Source organism: Canis aureus, chromosome 9, assembly GCF_053574225.1.
Source record: "Canis aureus isolate CA01 chromosome 9, VMU_Caureus_v.1.0, whole genome shotgun sequence".
NCBI classification, from domain to species: Eukaryota; Metazoa; Chordata; class Mammalia; order Carnivora; family Canidae; genus Canis; species Canis aureus.
The window spans coordinates 7,308,632-7,326,933 of record NC_135619.1 but is presented as its reverse complement, the minus strand read 5'-3'; the positions used below and the strand labels follow the sequence as shown (position 1 = coordinate 7,326,933).

Sequence of the window (18,302 nt, the reverse complement as noted above, 5' to 3'; positions counted from 1 at the left end):
ACAGGTGATTGAGACATGGCTCCTGCCCCTGGGGGAGGTGCGTGTGTAAAGAACAGACAGACCCACAGACAGAGGGATGATAAGCTAACACACAAATGCTATGAAGTGTGACAGGTGCAAAATTACGGACCGGTTCAGGAGGCCACAGGTCACAAAGAGGGAGGGTTCAATTTAAATGAGTCAGGGGAAGGCATCAGGAAGGGCTTCACAGAGGAAGAGGCCCCTGAATGGAGCCTCGAAAGCCAAAGTAGTATTTGTTAGTACACCAACAGGAGGCAAATAATTCGATTGTCTCTTGCCATAGGCACTTCTGTTCACCTTCAGGCCACTCTACTGTTGAGGTTTCTGACTACTGATGGCACCCCTAGGATAATGCAACACATTTAATCCCATCATTAGTGAGCCTGCCTGTATGTGGGCTTGCACGTATACTGCTCCCATCTCCTCCTGGTACACGGGGGTCTTCTGATCCCACCACACCTCCCAGAGCTGGGCACACACACAGAGAAATCAGCATTTGTGTCATCTCAGTCTCTGCTCCAGTCAGCTCAGCCCCGATCCTGCACGTGACCCCTGCCACCCACTCAGGGGGCACTTCTCAGTACCCTCCCATTTGGTACCTCTCAGGTCCATCCCTCTCCTATTGGGCTCCTGTTCCCATTCCTGTGGGGTATTCCTTACTTTTCCCTACTGCGACCAAACATTGTGCACTAAAGGGGAGCAGATGGTGGGGGTGGAGGTGGCAGTGAATGGGGGAAGACAGCAGAGATGAGGCAGGCAGTGATTTTGGTTTTTTATTCTATACAAGGAGGGAGAGAGTCCCTGGGGATAGAGGGACAGATCCGCCCTTCCAGGAGAGAGGACGGCTCTGTCCCAAGCTTTGCCTCCCTCTCTCCAGGTGGCCCTTCCCTTCCTGTCCCCACACCTCATCCTGCCATCCTGCCCCTGTGGGATGGGAGGGCAGAGGGCCTGGAGGTGTGGGTGGAAGGGTTGGGGTCTGAGTCCTTGTGAGGCACATGTCGAGAGGAGGGCTGGGCAGGGTGCTGCAGTAGCTGTCAGTCTGTTCCTGGCTCACTGGTTCCTGCTGGGGACAAATCCAGGGAGTCCTGTTTCCTGGACAGGGAGAGCCAGCCTCTCGGCAGGGCGTATGCCACGTCAGGCAGAGGGGGACCGCCCTGTTGCCCACCCTACTGGCACCTGTGGGGTCAGGGGGCTGTCTTCTATCAGGTTCCAGCTTGTCACAGGACTGTGCCCGCCGTGTCCTCTTGGGCTTCAGGGGGGCAGTCCGGCGGCCTGGATCAGGGGGCCCTGAAATGACAGTCAAGGCAGGCCCGACACAAGAGTAGAGCTCATAGGCCAGGCACTTATGCAGGCTATGACTCATTCCAAGCCCAGGAGGGGGTCCTGATGTGGGCAGTAAGGTCTCTGAGGCACCCGACCCCCCCTCTGGCTGGGTGGCAGACCTTGGACCTCAGGCTCCTCTTGGTCCTGCTGGGAGCCCAGCCTCAGCCTGGGCTTATTCATTCCTGGGGCTGTACCCCCAGCTTCAGCCTCCTCCCTGCCCCCAGGCTCCTGAGGGGGGCGGCGGCCCCTAGGCACAGCCACTGGTTTGGGAGGCCGTGGAGCTAAAGGGGGGTCCTGTAGCTGCAGAAGAAGAAAAATGCTGGGTCAGTCAGTTAGTCCTTTCACCTCATCCAAGGACCCCTTTCATCTGCCTTGCTGGCCCTCACCTTGGCATTCCTAGCGGGAATGGTCCTCTCTGGGAAGAGGGCCCCCTCTTTCTCTTCCTCCCCATCCTGAGAGGCTGGGCTGGGGCTCTGGCAGCTGTGGTTGGGGGCACTCTCCTCCGCTGGGGGATGAGAAGAGAGGAGAAGCTGCAGGAAAAGGCATTCTTGCATAGCTCGTCCTGCCCTCTCTGTCCTCATGACGCCCTAGAAGCCAGGACACACCCCTGCCCCCAAGCCCATTTGCTCCTGTGTGTCTGTCCTGGATGTATCCCTCACTCTCATGTTTTCATAGCCCCTGGCCTCCAGGACTGTCTGGAGCCCATTGCCTTTGGAGGATGGGTGCTCTGGCCTGGCTGTTCCTCTTGAAGAGTAGTCCCCAGGCCTGTTCCTGCTGGAGCAGAGCCAGGGTGCAGGGACCGCTGGGTCCACAGGCATGGCTGTCTATTCAGGGCTGCAGTGCCCCGGGGCCCTGCCAAGGCTGCAGCCTGGCATTTGCTGGATTCTGTCTGCCAGTCTGATTTAGATGGTGAGAGCCCTGGGGAGAGATGTCCTGACACCCTCCTCCTGCCGCCTCTGTGGCTTTATGCAATCTGACCCAAGGGTATGCTGACTGGAAGGTGTTGTCTGTGTTGTGTATATGTGAGGTATAAGAGGGACCTGGAAGGTGCTGGTGGTAGGTGTGTACACAGTGGAGTATCTGACTCTTTTAGTTTTCTAAATGAAGGATGGAGCCTCACTTTAGATGTTTGAACTGGTCTGTGTGTGGGATGGGATAAGTGGCAAAGACGGCCTCGGAGGACGGGCCAGGAGCACAGGCTCTGCATCACACCCTTGTACCCTAGCCTTGCAATGGGAGTGGGGCAGGGGAGCAAGTGTCTACTTCTATGGGGAGATTTGTCCATGTTGATGTTGTTGGAGGGTCATATTCTAGGCCTGTGGGCAATTCAGTTGATGCCCAGCTGACCAAGTTTCCTCTAGAGGCTCCTTAAGTGAAAGATGCTCCTGCAGAAAGAAAGCATCATGTCACAGTTTATTTACTCCTTCAGAGTCCTGAAGCCAGAAAGTAAATGATTTGCTTAAGGTCGACTTGGGAAGTGGTGGCTGAGCTGGGATTGAGATCCAGTTTCTGATCTCCAACGCATGCCTTTTGCCCCTTCCTTGAGGCACGTTTCTGAGTGAACTGAGGATAGCGTGGCAAGCTACTTTTGGAGGAGACTGCCCTGTTTGAGGTGGGGTACTTGCCCACCCTATTACCCCCTGAGGTGCAGAGAGAGGGGCCTTCTTTACAGAAGTGCCACTCTGCTGATGGTGGCCAGAGGTGGCACCTGCCCTCCAGAGTTCCCTGGAACCACCCACAAAGTATTGTTCCTATCTGCTAACCCTGGCTGGCAAACAGAACTTGTTTTGTAGGACGTTGCTTTGGATGGGCTTGTTCCTTTTCTTTTGCACGTAGCTTTGTAAATATCCATAAACACGTTTACGGTGGTGACATCCTCACTGCCCCATCCTGGCTGTAAATTCCCCAACACAGGGGCTGTGGGTTCTGGTTCTTTGGGCACACCCTGGGCCTTCAGTGTCGCTGCCCGAGAAGAGGCGCTCCATACCTATGTGCCATGTGGCCTCTGCTCGGCGCATGGCGCTGAAGCTTGGCTTGGTGCTTTGGGGTGGCGGTGGGGGCTTCCAGGCCCCAGGCCCTGGAGCACGGGGAGGGGATGGGGAAAGGGGGAAAGGGAGGAAGGGGAGAGGCACATCAGGAGGGGCCCCTGAGAGAGGGGTCAAGGAAAGGAAGTGAGGGCAACTGTTCTTACCTGCGTCGTCTGAAGAGCGCCGTTTCTGCCAAGCCTGGACACTGCCCTCCAGGTCTGGGCCTCGGCCCTGAAAGGACAGCAGAGTCAGGTCATAAGAAAAATATCCTCCACACTGGGGCTGTGGTTAGTGAGGAGAGGGTTTCTGTTCTGGCCTCTCAGGCTGTTCTCATGGCATCAGTCCCTAGACCCTTGGACCCTCTTCCCTCTGAAAGTGGCACCCCTACCACCCGAGGGGCATAAGAAATGGTTTAGACGAAGGAGCATACTGTTATTTTAATAGTTATTTGCTTATTTTATGTGTGGTAGAAAAAAAAAACATGACTAGTACAGGAAGCCCACGCTTTGAAAAAATAATGCTTAGGACCAAAGCTAAAAAGGTAAGTTGATTTAAAGAAAAATGTGTAAATGGTAATACAGGTTGGTAGGTGGAGAGGGTAAAAATCCATTGTGAAGGTGGTAATCAAGTCACCAAAGTTTCAGAAAGTGAGCTCTAGAAGTCAGTATTTCTATGACTGCCCATTTCGCAAGGAGGTAGAGGCTCCAGGAGGAGGTGACCTGCCCAGGCTTTCGAGGCAGGCAAGGTTGCGGACTGACGGGAGCAGACCTGCGGCTCACACCTTCTAACACCACAGACTCACTCTCTCTGCTGGCCCAGCAGGGACTGGCATGGAAGGGAAGGCAGACGGGGGATCCGTAGGAACGGTTGGGTGCCTGGGCTCCCCCTCACCTCTCGTTTCCCGTCGAAGCTCCAACCCTTGGCTCTTCCCAACCCAGGAAGGGCAACACCATGGACCCTTGGCTGCTGTGCCGTCCCAGGGGCCAGGCCCCCCTCCCCTGGCTCTGCCCCCTCAGTGCCCTGGAACAAGGCCTAGGGTTTACAAGCAGTTCCTGATGGAGAAGGGGCTCCAAGGGCAGCAAGGGAGCAAGGGAGGGCCCTTCCCCCCTCAGCGCCCAGCCCGGGGGCTCCCCTGCCCCAGCCCTCTGGCCCTCCTCTGACTCCTCAGAGGAGTCCTTTTTTTTTTTTTTTTTTTGCCCTCCTTTGCATGCAGCACTCCCAGCATGCTCTGGGTCACCAGGCTTAGGCCGCTCAAGGAGTGGGGCTGGGGTGGGGGGGTAGGTGGCCATCGGGATGACCAAAGCTCCCGAGAATCCTGAGTCCTAGTCTTCTCCCATTAACTACCTGGGTTGGGTACATGGGTGGGCTATGTGCAGAACAGCAACCAGGAAGGATGCAGCACTTCACCTCACTTACCATCTTCCTGCGGAAGGAAGGCCCTCGGCTCCCCCCAAATCCAGGGAGGGGGCCACTCTCCTCCTCTGGGCTCCAACAGGGGGAGGAGTTATTGCCGAGGCTGGGGGGATCTGGACTGGGGGGACTCTCCTGAGTTGGGGGTGGGGGTGGGGGCGGAGGGAGGAGGAGCCCGGTGGTGGGGGACCCTGGGCCCCGGTCCCCCTTGAAGCTCCGGGGCCGGCGGAAGTGAAACAGGCCTCTGCGCCTCTTCTTCTGGAGTGGAGGCAGCGGTGGCTCTGAGAGGCCTGGCCGCAGGGTCCGCAGAGTCCGGGGGTAGCTGGGCAGGGTTGGGTGAGTTAGTGACAAAGCCGTGAGGGCAGATGCAAATGCCAAATACGGGGGCAGATCAGGACACCCCCACCCCCTACCCTTGGCTGGTGCTGGCAGTGCTGGCACTAGTGTAGGCCTAGGTCTAATAAACCTCCCACTTCCCTCTCCCATCCAGCCTCTCCTGCTACCCCGTAATCCTTTCCACTTTGTTCTCAGGGGAGATGGTGTCCTCAACTTCCCTGTAAAAACCCTCCAGCAGCCTCCTTCCCCCCATCTCCACAGCAACTCCTTCCTCCCAGGCACCCCCTGGCCCTGACCCCTCACCCTTCTCTCTGCTTTTCCAGGCGACTGTTTCTTCTGGACAGATGCTAGGGAGTCCGAAGGACTGTGACGGAGAATATACCCTCCAGGCCTCTCTCCACTGACTGCCATCCCATCTTAGGGCCTGCTGTTCCCCCATTCACCCACCCCTGTCTCCATCATGCCATTGTGGTGGTTCACCCTGGCCATCCCTTCCAGCTGTCCTGAGGACAATCAGAGAACCTGAGAGTTAAGGGCTGGGTGGGGAAGGATGAGAACGTGGGGAAATGTTCCAGGGGGACTGGCTTTGGAACCTGCCATTGGAGAGGCCCCTGTGATTGCTGGGAGGACACAGGAGCCCTACAGGGCCTGTGGGCCTGCAGAAAATGGGACTGTATCTAGTTGCCACACCTGGAGCTTTCATCCATGACCCTTCGGCTGAAAAAGTCCTCCAGCCCCTCATCCAGGCGGGTGGCCATCCCATTCTCCTGACGAGTCCCAGTCACTGGCATCTGCTGGGAGGAAAGTCCTGGAGGGTATCTCATCTGGATGCAGAAGTCCTCCCCATTGCCCCCATCCACTCAGGGCCTTCCTCTTTGGACTTGGACTTGCCTCTTGTTTGTCCCATGGAAACTGAGACTTCAGTGCACATAGGGCATTTCCTAAGTTTGGTGGCTCTTGGCTCTATTCCTCACCCAGATGGGAACCGCTGCTGTCTGGCAGATAGAGATTTCCTATCTCGGAGAACTGGATAATCCCATCCTCTCTTTGGTGGCCTTCTTCGGCCCCTGCCTGCTCTCCCAAGGCTGATGTTTCTGGCATTTGGGTCCTAAAGCTAGAACCTCTGGCTGTGGCATTGCTAAGTGAAGTTGGTCCTCTTGGGAGGATTTGGGGACTCACACTGGGCCGACCGGGTCCTGGAGGTGTGGTCCTGGGGGGCCGGGGCCTGCCTTGTGTTTGATGCCTCAGTTTATAGCCGTGAGTGGGCAGCTCAGACAGATCCTCCCAGGAGCCACTGGCTGTGGGCTGGCTGCTCCCGAGTCCTGAGAACCAGCCGGGGGGGATCCCCAGGCTCCCCAGCTGGCTTTCCATGTCCTGAGGGCTCCCACCTGTGGGCACAGTAGCCTTAGAAGGACCAGCAGGAGGCACAGGGAGAAAGCAGGCTGGCGAGACAGAATTAAAAAGAAAGGGACCAGGGCCTGGGAAGGGTGGAGGAACCTGGAGGACATTAGAATTGAGGCTGGGGACTCACTAATGAAGGCGGACACTGGCCGGATCTTGCGGCAGCGTTTCTGCTTTTTGATGGCCATGGTGTCCTGCAGAAATGGAGACGAAGGGTGGGGAGTGATTGCAAGTCCCAGGACCCTCACCAGAAGGCTATTCCTTGAAAAGCCTACTCTTTAGAGACCCTCCTGCCTCCCTGTTGTCCTTGGGTGGCTGAGGGATTGGGATGAGGGAAGGGGCGAGGCTGGATTGGGATGGAGGATGAAACCCAGGCCCAGTGACCGGGGAGAGGGGAGCCCAGGGAAATGGAAAGGGACAGTGTTTTGCAGGTTTCTAGTTTAGGGTGGGGAGTGCAAGGTGGAGGCACTCACAATATTGGTCCCGAGTTCATCATCTGTGGTCTCCTCATGGTCGTGGTTCCGGCCTCGGCCCCGGGAGGACAGATCCTGCCCTTGGCCTGGCCCCAACGGTGGATCTGATAGTGTCTTTAGCTGGGCCAGGTGCCGGGCCTGGGGAGGGACAGGCACGAACAGGTTCCCAAGGAAGCTGCCCACTTCCCAGGGCTTTGGGGAAGGGTTGCTTGGGGGACATGGGACGATGTGGGGTGGAGGGTGCACCTGAGCCTGGTGGGTTCCGAAGTCTTACCAGGCTCTTATGGGAGTGGTAGAGCTCCTGCAGGATTTCATCCACTATGGAGTTGGTCAAGTAGGTGACTACTGAGAGCTTCACTTCGCTGTGGGTACAGGTAGGACTGCTCAGCCACCTCTTCTAGGCCCCTGGGCCTCGGCCCCACCCTTCCTCAGATGCCTAGGGGAGTGGGCAGCTGGCCTCGCTGTCCATAGAGGCACCTTAGGTCTCCCCTATGTCTCCATAAAGACATGCCCCATCCCACCCACTGACCCCCAGCATAGGTGTGTGTGGGTCAGGAGGGCGGGCAAAGAGGAGTTGAAGGGGAGCAAGAGGCCTCCAGGCCAGGCTCCTGGAATTCCAGTAAAGCAGAGCTGGGTAAACTGGGGTGTTGAGTAAACCCTGCTGGTCTCTGCTGTAAGCCCAGAAACTTTTTGGCTTGAGCTTGGCCGTTTCATGTATGTGTGTGATCATTTTCTTCTGCTTTGGTGAAGGGTGGTACCCAGAATGAGGGCTCTGGCGGGGGTGCAGGCAACAAGAACTGGAAGGGGCAGAATATAACCACGCACCCCCCCCCCCCTTTCAGTTTTGTCCACGCCTCTGAAGAGGCTGTGCTTTGTTTTGGGAGATAAATCTTGGTGTCTGTGCGTGGCTGTGTGTGTGTGAGTGTACTCCTGTGTGTACTTGCCAGGCTCCTAAACCCAGGCTCAGCACTTAGATTCTAGGGCAAAGACCAGTCAGACCCTAAATAGCAAGGTTGCAGTTAGTTAAAGATTTATCCCTTGTAATGGAGATTGTGCCATTCATTATTCATTGCTGATAGCTGGGCCCCAAGTCCCTAAGTGCTTTGGGCCAAATCCAGCCCCGTCCCAGTGCCAACCCCCTCCGCCTCTCACTCCAGCTTGTTCTGAATGTCCTGTCCTGCCTGCTCCAGCAGCGCCCCTCGGATGAAGTTCCGGGGCACAGTGACGCGCTCGGCCACATTGCTCAGCATCTTGTTGTGCCCCTCAGCCACTCGCATGGCCACGGGACATAACTCCTGTGTTAGGCTGACCATCGACTCCAGGATCACCTGGTATGGGGGGAAGGGAGGCCAGAGCCCCATGGGGGGGCAGGGTCAGGGCTGGCACCACACCAGGAGAGCCTCCAGCCTATCTCTCCAGCCCCCTGTGGTGAGACTGAAAGGCCCACCAAACATTCCAGGTCTGGTTACCAGGAGAGCCTGGGACACTCAGGCTCCCCCACATCCTGGCAAGTGTCCCTTCCACCCTACCATATGGACAGGGGAGAGTCAGTCCAAGGATCAGAGTCCAGAGGGGAGAGATTGGAGTTCAGAGGCCAAAGTGGAAGATAGCAGAAAAAAATCCAAGCCCTGTTTGCTAGCAATGCCTGACATACTGGGAGTGTGGGTGGCCTCCACTCTGTGTCTCCTTCTTGTCCCCAGTAATATCCCCATGCTGATCTTAGCCCTTGGCTTTGACCCTTGGTCAACATTGGGCTTCCTCCCTCAGGACTTGCCTGCAGCTCTTTGTCCACAGCCTTGGACACCTCACTAGCAACCGACTCCAGCCTCTGTCGTACAGGCCCATCATTGGCTAGCACGTGGCCCAGCTCGTAGAGGCTGGGGAATAGCTGCAGAGGAAGGGATTATCATGGGGGTGTGTGTGTCAAAATTGGGCCTGACCATGTCCCTGGGGGCCCTGGGTGAGGAGAGCAGATGCATGCATGGGTCAGGGCCCAGATACTCCTGGAGTAGTGTGGCTGGCCTTCCTGGGCTCTCGGTCTGTGAGGGAGGCTGGGGCTATGGAGGGCTCACCGCCCGTGAATTTTTGGCATCCTTGATGAGGTCCCGAGCATAAAGCAGCTCATCTTGCACAGGTTCCAGGGGGCACAACCTCAGTGCCCGAACCTCCTCTTGCACTCGGCCGCAGAGCCGCTGCAGCATCTGGAGCACAGCCAGTAGAAGAGTCAGGGTGGACACTTGCACCCTTATCTTCCTAAGGTGGGACCCCAGGCACCCCACTCCTGGGTCCCCTGGGGCAGTGCTCCTGATGCTGGCATTGATGGGGTGGTGGTGGTGTCTCTGGAGGGTCTGCTTTCTCGTCTTCTTGGGATGCCCTTGAATGCCCAGGGGAGCTCCTGCAGTCCTGCACACTCCTTGTCTGGGGCCCCCCACATGTCCTCTCATGTTTGAGGCCATACTGCCAATGTCCTGTCTTTTGCTGTCCCACACACTCAGTCCAGTTATAGATGCCATAAAATGCCTCTTTCATGTCCTGCCCCCAAGCATGTGCATGCTCCATCGTGTCAGACCTGAGCCCCACATGCCCCATGCATGCCCCATGTGTCCCAGAGGGAAACGTTTACTTGCTCGGCGCTGCTGGTCACTAGGCCCTGCTGCAGCCTGAAGGCCTGCTCCTGGGGGCACGTCTGGGAGTGGTTGTTCCTCACCAGGCACCACTGGATCTGGAGGGGATGAGGTAGGAGGGATCAGGGCCTGGGACATGGGCTGGCCTCTGCCCCTCCCTGTTCTACCCGGCAGCCGAGGCCTCTACCTTCTGCCAGACATCCTCGGTGCGCTCAGGGGCACTGCGGTAGGCTTGGGAGATGTCGCTCACAGGGAAGGACATGAAGCGCAGTGTGTGGTTGCTGTGGGGCACAGTGGTACAGCTGGGTGGGGGAGAGGGGGGGACCGGCCCTTGCTCCCCACACCCCCTTGCCGACCATTTCCCTCACCCTCGGCCTTTCCTAGCATTTCTGTGCAAATAGGTTGAGCAAGCTGGGGTAAGGGCTGGTCTAACAGGCCTGGTCTAGGCCCAGAGAGGCTGGGACTGGGGTCAGGGCAGAGCCCTGGTCCGCTCACCTCTCCAGGGCCCTCGCAATGTCCAGAAAGCCCAGGGCAGATGTGTTGTTCCGATCCCATAGGATGGTTCTAGGGAGACAGTGAACAGTAGTTGGTGGCTCCTCCCTCTGGGTCCCTGTTTCTGGCAGGCACATTAGCCTGCTCTGGAGTCCTCCCTCCTTTACTGGGTGATGTGGTTGACTCCAGGATGGTTCTGGGCCTGAGGGTGTCCTGGAAGCTGGGGTACAGAGCAACAGGCAAGGGGGGGGAGGGCGCCTGTGTGCGCCTGTGTGCGTGTGTGTCTGTGTCCGTGTGTGTTGTGGGGGGGCACCAAAGCTCCAGGTCGGGGCCCAGCTGTGCACTGCACCTGAGGGAGGAGTTGATCTGCAGGGCCTTGGACAGCATCTTGGCCCCGATGTCCTCCATGCCGTTGCCGCTCAGGTCTACCTTGGCTAGGCAGGTGTTGCTTCCCAGTGCATTGATGAGGATGCTGGTGCGAAGCTTCAGCCGCGAGTCTGCCACGGACAGTGACTGCAGGGACTGTGTGGGCAAGAGTGGGGTTGGGCCTGGTCCCCGTAGCCCCTGCCACTGTGGGTCCCTCCCAGGGCCCAGGAACTCACACAATCCTCTTCTTGGATCAGTTGCACCAGCTTATGGAGGATTTCCTCCAGGGTCCTGTGGGGAGTCAGGGCTCAGAGCAGGAGGGGAGGGGCCGGGGTCTCGGTACTGGCGGAGCAGGAAGTGACTTGAGCAGGAGAGGGGGCAGAGGGGCCACAGTGAGACAAAAGGGTAGGTGGATGATGGAGTGGGGTCTGTGGGTATGGGGAGGGGCCTCACTTGGCCTTGACGTTGAAGTTCTTGCCCAGGAACAGGTGCTTGAGGGACTTGTTCTTTCCAAGTGCAGGCACCAGCGTCAGGAGGTCGGAGTCAAACCCTGGCCAACAGATGGGAGAAGTTTGGCCTTGAGGCCTGAGGCTCACTGGAGCATCCTTGGGGGTTCTCCCCATGCTCCAGCCCTGACCCCACTGGTTCCCAGGAAGGGAAGTGCCCCTACTCACCATTGTCTGACAGATCCAGGCTGCCCACACAGGTGACAGTCCCCAGCTGCTCCTGCAAAGCCTGGGCTCCTGCTGAGCGGAGCTGCAGGGACACGGTGGGGGGGTTTGGGAGGGCGGTTAGAGCAGGGGTGGGGGTGGAGGGAGGGCACCTTTAATGCTCAGAGACTAGTCACACCAGGACTCAAGGCCAGCCCAGGTCTCAGGTGTCAAATCAGGAGGCCCCTTCTCCACACCAGATCCTTCCCCAGGGCTCTCTCCCCGTCTCCCTTTAGCCCGAAATCTCTCCAGGTGGCTGCTCTGAGATAGCTCGCTCCTGCCCTCTGGTGGAAATGTCTAGTATCTCTCGCTCCAAAGCTTCCAGGGAGGAGGAGATGGGTGGCTGAAAATGACTTCTGAAGACAGCGTGCCAACTACCGACTAAGAAGGAAAATGGAGGTGTGGTGGGTCCAAGGGCCGCAGGGGCGCAGCACAGAGGCAAGATAGAGCCAGCGTTTGGTGACGGTTGGGGAAATGAACTGTGGGGTTATGGGTGGGGGACTGGCGGTGGTGCTGGGGGAAGGGGGGCTCACCTCACAGCTGCTGAGGTCCAGGTGCAGGTCACTGAGGTGAGTGTTGAGGGAGAGGCCCTGGAGCAGTGCCCTGTGGGAGGAAGGTCAGCGGGCCCATCTCTACCTCTCACCCTCTTCTCTCATGGTTCCCTCTTGGACGCCCCCCAACCCTGCACCCACCCGACCTGAGGGCCTCCAGGGGCAGCCTTGTGGCAGACAGGTTGACGTGGCTCAGTGTGTAGGCGCTGCTGAAGAACTGCTTGAAGGCCGGCGGGGCCTCCCTGCCCTTCCTGCAGAGACTCCTGGGATCAGCAAGGGAGGGGGAAGGTGTGGCTCACCCCATCCCTCCCTGCATCCCTCGTGCTCCCACCTGTGGGAGCAGCTGTTGCGCGCCAGGTTGAGGTAGGTTAGGTGGGAGCAGCACCCGTGGAGCAGGGCTCCCAGAAGCTGTGGGGAGAGACATGGTGGGTGTCACAGGGGCTGAGAGGGGTGTGGGGAGGGGCTGGCAAGGACTCCTCCCTCCCTCCCCTTCAAGGTCCTGGCTCATCACCCTCGTCACCCTCAGCAGTTGGTCTGTGTGAGCCCTATGAATGCCCACTTTGCCTCTCAATACCTCAGTTTTCCCCTCTGTGGAAAGTGGGTCTACTCCCTGCCTGACCCCCAGGGGTGGGGAGAGTCTCACAGGTAGTGAATGTGTAAAGCCAGGGCTACCAGGGGCTCATGAGGCACTGTGTTTAAGTTAGAGGAAGAGCCCTTTCCTCCTGATGGGCTCAGCCCTATGCCAGGGTGCACAGTTGCGGAGTAGAGGAAGGGCTGGCTTTCAGGCACAGCCAGTCGGACCTCGGGCAGTGGCCGGGATAGCATACCCCAGAGGTGTGAGCTGGCGTTGCCTTATAATTCAGCTGAACTTCGAGTCATCCTGCCAGCTCTGTCCACTCAAGGCAAGGGTGGTGAGGCAGGGACCCACCCTGGCCTCCCTAAATCACCTCTTCTGTCTCCGACCCCTTACCAAGTCAATGGCGCAGTCAGTCCCTGCCAGGTCCAGGTGCATCAGAGCATTGGGCTGGGCCAGGAAACTGTAGAGGGCCTGGGAACAAGGACAGAGGGGCTGCCAGGGAAGGAAGGGGCGACAGAGCCCCTCTACCCCCAAGCTATAGGGCAGAGATTCCCAGGTCCTGAAGCCTGAGCATGCTTCTGCAGGGCTTCAGCTATGTCCCATGGACTCACATTGGCCTCATCTGTGGCGAGCAGCCCAGGGTTCTTGCTCAGGTCCAGGTATCGAAGGGAGCTGGCAAAGGCTGGGTTGGCCCCGAAGGTCTGGCCCAGCGCCTGGAGCCCTGAGCACAGTGGGCACTGAGCTGGGTTGGCCCCCATCCCCACCTCTCCCCTTCTCCACAATTCTTCCCCACCCTGAGATGTGGCTCATTTCCCTTCCTTGGATCCCTGCGATACTGTGTGAGTGTGCTGGTCCACCTCCGGGACTCAAGGCTCCAGAGGATGCTAAGGGAGGGTGGGATGGGGGGGCTGAGGTCAGAGGTCGGGGGTCCTGGCGCAAGTACCTCGAGGGGAAATGGCAGTCTTGGCCAGGCACAATTTGGTGAGGCCAGTGGGGAAGCAGAGGAGCTGCTGACTCAGACTGAGGAAGCCTGGGGAGTGGAGAGAGAAATGGGCCCAGTGAGGGGCAGGTGGTGGGCATCAGGGGTGCAGAGTCAGGGTGAGGGGTTGAAGGGGGTATAGGCCCGGGGTCAAGGACAGTAGTACTGGGGCGAGGGCTGGCATCAGGCCGTAGAGCCCCTGTTCAGCCCGGCGTTGGGCTCTGGGCGAGGACAGGGGTCTGTGTTGTGGGGGGTAGGATTCAGGGCTGGGGCTCACCCTTGTCCTCGATGGGGTTGTGGGACAGAGTGAGGGCATGCAGCACACAGCTCCCGTTCTCCCCAAACACCCCGGCCAGCTTCTGGACAAAGTCCCTTCAGGGAAGGGGAGGAAGGATTTGTTTGTCCCAGCCCCTGGGCTTCCCCTCTTCTTCCACCTGCCTGCCTGCATGGCTCTGGAAAGGTCAGAGGCCCCCACAGGTGGGGACCAGCTTGGGCCCTGCCAGGGAGCTTGTCATCACTCTGAAGGAAGTGGGAAGTTGGGAAGTTGTACTAAGACAAAGCCTAGCTCTGGGTCCTTGAGACTAGAGCAGCCCACCCTGCTGGGTAGTTGACAGAAGAGAGGGATGGGGCATGGACCATACTGGGAGAGGCCCTGGAGCTGGGGGGCCAGGAGGCTTGGGTCTGAGTCCCAGCTTGACCACAGACTTGCTTTGTGCCCTTTTGGGGCCTATGTCTCCTTTTCTGTCAAGTGAGGAGCTGGAGGAGATAGCTTGGAGGCCGCATCATGCTCTGAGGTTCTGTGACCCTAAGCCTACATCATTGGGGCACTACTGCCCAGGGAGGAGGCTGGCCTCACGTCTTAAGCCCAGCATTGTCCAGCACCAGCTCTTCAAGGCTCCCAGACTTGCTCAGGGTATGTAGCACCTGTTCTAGCACTTCAGAGCCCTAAGGACAGAGGGGGTTTTTTGATCAGGAGCCAGAGAGGACACCACTCTCCAGCCCCTCCTCCCAGCCCTCCTAGTCCCTACCAGTCGCAGATCCTTGCAGTAGAGTTTGGTGAACCACTGATTGTAGGCCAGGGCTGCCACCATTAGGGCCAAGTCTCTGTGGGCAGATTGAAGGGGGCAGGCAAGTGGTGAGCAGGTAGCCAGGGCAGGAAAGAAGAATCTAGGGATGGGGTAGTTGGGCTGGGGAAAGTCTAGATGGGTAGAGGGAAAGGGGGAGTGGGGTTGGGGAGATAGAGCTGGAGCTGTAGGCAAGACTAGAAGAGGGAGCCTGGAAGGGCCAGGGTTGGGCTGAGGCTGGAAGGGGGGGATTGAGTCTCTGCTCCATCCGCTTACCGGCTTTCCAAGTGGCTGAAATCCAAAAGATTGAACTCCCGGTTATCCTCGGCATGATAGATGGTGTCCACATCCTTGGGGAGGTGGAACTGGCTCACAGCTGCTCCCCTTATCCCTTGCCCTCTCCCTCTGGGTCCCACCTGCCCACCTGCTGGGTCCTTGCCCAACGTACCCATTGCACCTCCTCCCGGCAGTGCAGTCCATTGTAGTCACACAGGGCAGCATAGGTCTCGGAGAAGCCACCTGTGGAGCAGAACATGAGCTGGCTCCATGAGGGGTAAGGGTGTGGGGAATAGGCTTGGGGCTCAAGGAAAGGTGAAGGTCATTGTATGTGGCCAGTGTCCTGGGTACCCGCTACACCATGAACCTCTGAGGTCTGAGAGCTACAGAGTCCTCGGGGCAGGTAAAGCCTCAGGCACAAGGGACTCTGGACAAGGGCAGGGTAGTTGAGGTTCCACTTCCATCGAGTCTGTCCCTGCTCACCGCAGACGCTATGAGTCGTAGATGTGGAAGTCTCAGAGTTGGGGGATGTGTCTCGGGGCCCTTCTGGGGTGTCAGCATTTCCACGCCGGATTAGACACCTGGAAAACGAACAAATCCATCCCAGAGAGGGGTGGAAAGAGGCTCTCAGTTCTCCTGTTATAGCTTCTGGGTCCCTGGGAACAAGCACGAGTGGGGACATATGGGCTCTTCCCCTCGGTGTGCCAGGAGCCCAGGTCCAGGGGAAGGAGAGAATGAAGGAGAAGTCTCCTTGTTGTCTAATCCTTTGCAAGATTCCTCCTTTGCCACTTACCCGGGGCCAGGGCAGACCTTGGAGAGGGCAGAGCTCACATGTCGCGTCACCTGGTCTACGCTCTCTGCGGATGGCAGCCGCAGGCTCACCAGGCCACGCTCCGTCTCCACTAGGATCTGGAGGAAAGAGGGAACCAAGGCCTCGGACATCAAATCCTTCCTCCTGCTGGCCCAAGAGTAGGGCCCAAGTCCTGCTACTCACCTGGTTCTGACTGAGTGTATTGAAGGCGCGGATTTCTAGGACATTGAAGGAGCTCTCCACCTGTGGAGGGGGTGGGCATGGGGATGTTCATCTTGAGGTTAGGGTGCCTAACTCTGGAAGGAGTAGTCCAGGGGTACCCCTGCTCCTCAGCCAGACTCACCTTGGCTGGGACCTTCAGAGGGAAGAGGTGGAGGCGCCAGGACGTCAGGGCCTTCAGAGAGAGGGAAAGAATGTCAGCAGCCAGTGGCAGTTCCTGGGCCCAAGGCCTCCCGTCCACCTTCAGCCCCCTCAGCCTGTGTCCAACTCCTATCAGCAGTGGCCCCCTGCTCCAGGGGTCCTCCCTCTCTCTCAGCCCCACCCTGGGCTCCTAGACAGCCACCTAGTCCGGCCTGCTCCCTTCCACAGCCTTGGTCTCCTCACACCCCCACCATCCCTAGTCTCCCCTGCCTCCTGGTGTTTTTGTGCTCAGCAGCCCAGCTGCCCCTGATTATGCTCCCACAGCCTGCTCCTTCCCCCAGCCCCCAGCCTAAGAGCAGTGCCCTCACCAGAACTCGATCCTCAAACTTCTTGGGTTTCGTTTCCAGCTTCACCCGATGTTGTTGGAGCACAGCCCCTTGGCTTAGGCACCTCCTGATGCTATCTGTGGGTGGGTGAGGGGCCTGCTCAGAGCTCCCCTTACCCTGGCCATCCCCACCTCCCCAGGGTTCTCCAGGGGTGGGGTCAGATGAGAGGACAAAGAAAGAGAGAGAGAGAGAGGCTTTCCTTCTTGGGTGGCTTTTCTCTTCCTATTAGAGAGGAAGGGGGGTGTGGAGAAAACTCTGGCTCCTGATGTTCCTGAGTCAGGGGACAGTTGCTGAGTGACACTGTCTGTGGGAGGGTGTGTCTTACACTTTGGCGGGTGTGAAGGATTTTTCCAACCCATGTTCTCCAGCAGCCATCAACACATACATAGTGAGTCAGTGTGGGGGTGTGGGGGTGTCCCTTTGACTATATTCTGGGTGGTCTGGGTGTGAGCGTCTGCCTTTTACTATGCATGCGTGCCTGCCTTCTGACGACGCCAGGGAGGCTGTGTGTGTGGTGTTAGTAGGGGTGGATAGGTGAATGAGTGTGCCATGCTTGTAGTTGTGAAAGACGGCTCTGCTTTGGGGATGAGGGTGGGAGGCAGGGGTGGTGGTGGTGGTGGTGGTAAGGAGTTACTGTTTAAATTTCCTAGTAAAACCATCCAGATATCCTAGTGCGTGTGTGTGCATGCGCTTGTGTGGTGGGGGTGCAGTTTCTGTTAAGATGTGTGTACACACACATCCGATGCTCGTGTTTATGTGTGTGTGTAGATATGGGAAATTGCCACGGCGCAGCATGCCTCTTGAGTACCCTTGAGCGTCCTGGTTTCTGCGTGGGCTAGACTAGGCTCCCGCCTGGGGCAGGGGGCAGTGAGGGCTGTGATAGTGCTGGGGGTCGGGCCCTGGTGTGGGTTGAGTGTGAGAACCTCACAAACAGGAGAGACCTTGAGGTGTGGGTAGAAGTAGGGAGAAGGGGCAGGCTAAGACGGGGGTTGTGGGAGGGGAGCTGCAGAGACCCTGCTCTTGGTTTCAGCTCCAGTGGGGCCCTCTTCCCTGACTCCCTTCTTTGCCCCACTGGCCTGGATGCTGCCGGGCTGCCGGAGGGGCTCTCAGGGCTAGTTCCGGGGCGGGGCCGGGAGGAGGGAGGGTGCTGAGCCCAGAGGCGGCCAGGACCAGGGGCAGCGCCCGCGGCCCCGCCCGGCGGGGAAGCGGGGACTCTCCGGAGGGGAGACTGGACGCCTCGCCGAGGGATGGGCCCGGAGCAATGAGAGGCAGCCCCAGGGAGCGCCAGGGGACTGCACCTGTCACCGAAGATCGCGTCGGGCGGCTCTGGGGCTGGAAGGTCCTGACGGGGTGAGGCGAGGCGGGCAGTGGAGGATGCTCCGGGGACTGCGATGCCCCGAGCTAGGGTGCAGGGGCCGGGGGCTGCCTTGGAGCCGGAATGCTTGGGGCGCGGGGAGGGAGGAGGCACCGGGGCAGGGGTGCACCGCGGGGAGGAACGCACTGGGTCTGGGATGCTCCGGGACGGGGCGTCCCGGAGACCACCGCAGCCTCGTACCTTGCAGCTCGCGGGTGAGCTCCGCGCCGGGCTTGGCCATGGCGGCCGCTGCTGCCGCCGTTGCTGCAGAGGAGCCGCCGCCGCCGCCGCCGCCGCCGCCGCCGCCGCCGGGGAGCCGCGGCACATGCTAGACCCGGCTCCGGCAGGGCCCGGCGCTCAGCGCTGCAGCAGCCGCCGAGCCCGCTCCTGTCAGGGGCGGCTGCGCGAGCGCTCCTCCCCCCTCCCCCCCACTCCCGCCCGCTCCCCCGCTCCCCCCGCTCCCGGGCCTAGAAGCCCGGGTCTCCCGCCCCGCCCGGGGAGGTGCGGGACTGAGCATGCGCGCCGCGCCTCCCGGCCGCGTGAGACCCCGCGCGCGCTCGCGCCCACCCCTCCCGTCGGCTCCCGAGTGCGACGCCCCGTGCGTGTCCCCCGGAGCCGGCCGCTTCCGGGACGGGGTGGCTCACACTTTCCGTGCCATCCACTCCTTGGGCCCCGTGAGCAGAACCCATTTCTTTTATTTGTGGGCCCGGGGACCCCTCCTGGGTCATCCTTGCAAGGCCCCTCCCTTTTGCCTTACTGCT

General features: G+C 59.2%; 1 protein-coding gene across 12 annotated transcripts; it reads right to left on the bottom strand.

Annotated features, from left to right (window-relative positions):
* Positions 1-780: 780 nt before the first annotated feature.
* CARMIL3 (capping protein regulator and myosin 1 linker 3) lies at positions 781-17,912 on the bottom strand. 12 transcript variants are annotated; one of them, XM_077908701.1, is made up of 40 exons: positions 17,743-17,912; positions 16,170-16,264; positions 15,785-15,835; positions 15,625-15,684; positions 15,424-15,539; positions 15,114-15,211; positions 14,803-14,873; positions 14,631-14,704; positions 14,319-14,394; positions 14,147-14,235; positions 13,568-13,662; positions 13,255-13,341; positions 12,923-13,032; positions 12,705-12,782; positions 12,066-12,142; positions 11,881-11,985; positions 11,717-11,786; positions 11,148-11,229; positions 10,927-11,023; positions 10,710-10,764; positions 10,457-10,629; positions 10,111-10,179; positions 9,803-9,896; positions 9,615-9,713; positions 9,064-9,192; positions 8,766-8,879; positions 8,144-8,319; positions 7,266-7,353; positions 6,992-7,129; positions 6,649-6,712; positions 6,297-6,505; positions 5,808-5,911; positions 4,788-5,103; positions 4,263-4,391; positions 3,536-3,602; positions 3,332-3,421; positions 1,731-1,849; positions 1,464-1,644; positions 1,198-1,293; positions 781-1,084 (listed from the first exon to the last, which is right to left on the bottom strand). In XM_077908701.1, exons 1-40 carry the CDS (start codon positions 17,780-17,782, stop codon positions 1,056-1,058), a joined length of 4,110 nt encoding a protein of 1,369 aa, XP_077764827.1. In that variant the 5' UTR covers positions 17,783-17,912; the 3' UTR covers positions 781-1,055. The 12 variants fall into 12 exon arrangements, 9 of the variants coding, with proteins under 9 accessions (XP_077764827.1, XP_077764822.1, XP_077764823.1 ...); XM_077908696.1 differs by having other exon boundaries at positions 1,198-1,308; positions 17,743-17,911; XM_077908697.1 differs by having other exon boundaries at positions 781-1,081; positions 1,198-1,308; positions 17,743-17,911.
* Between the last annotated feature and the right edge of the window lie 390 nt (positions 17,913-18,302).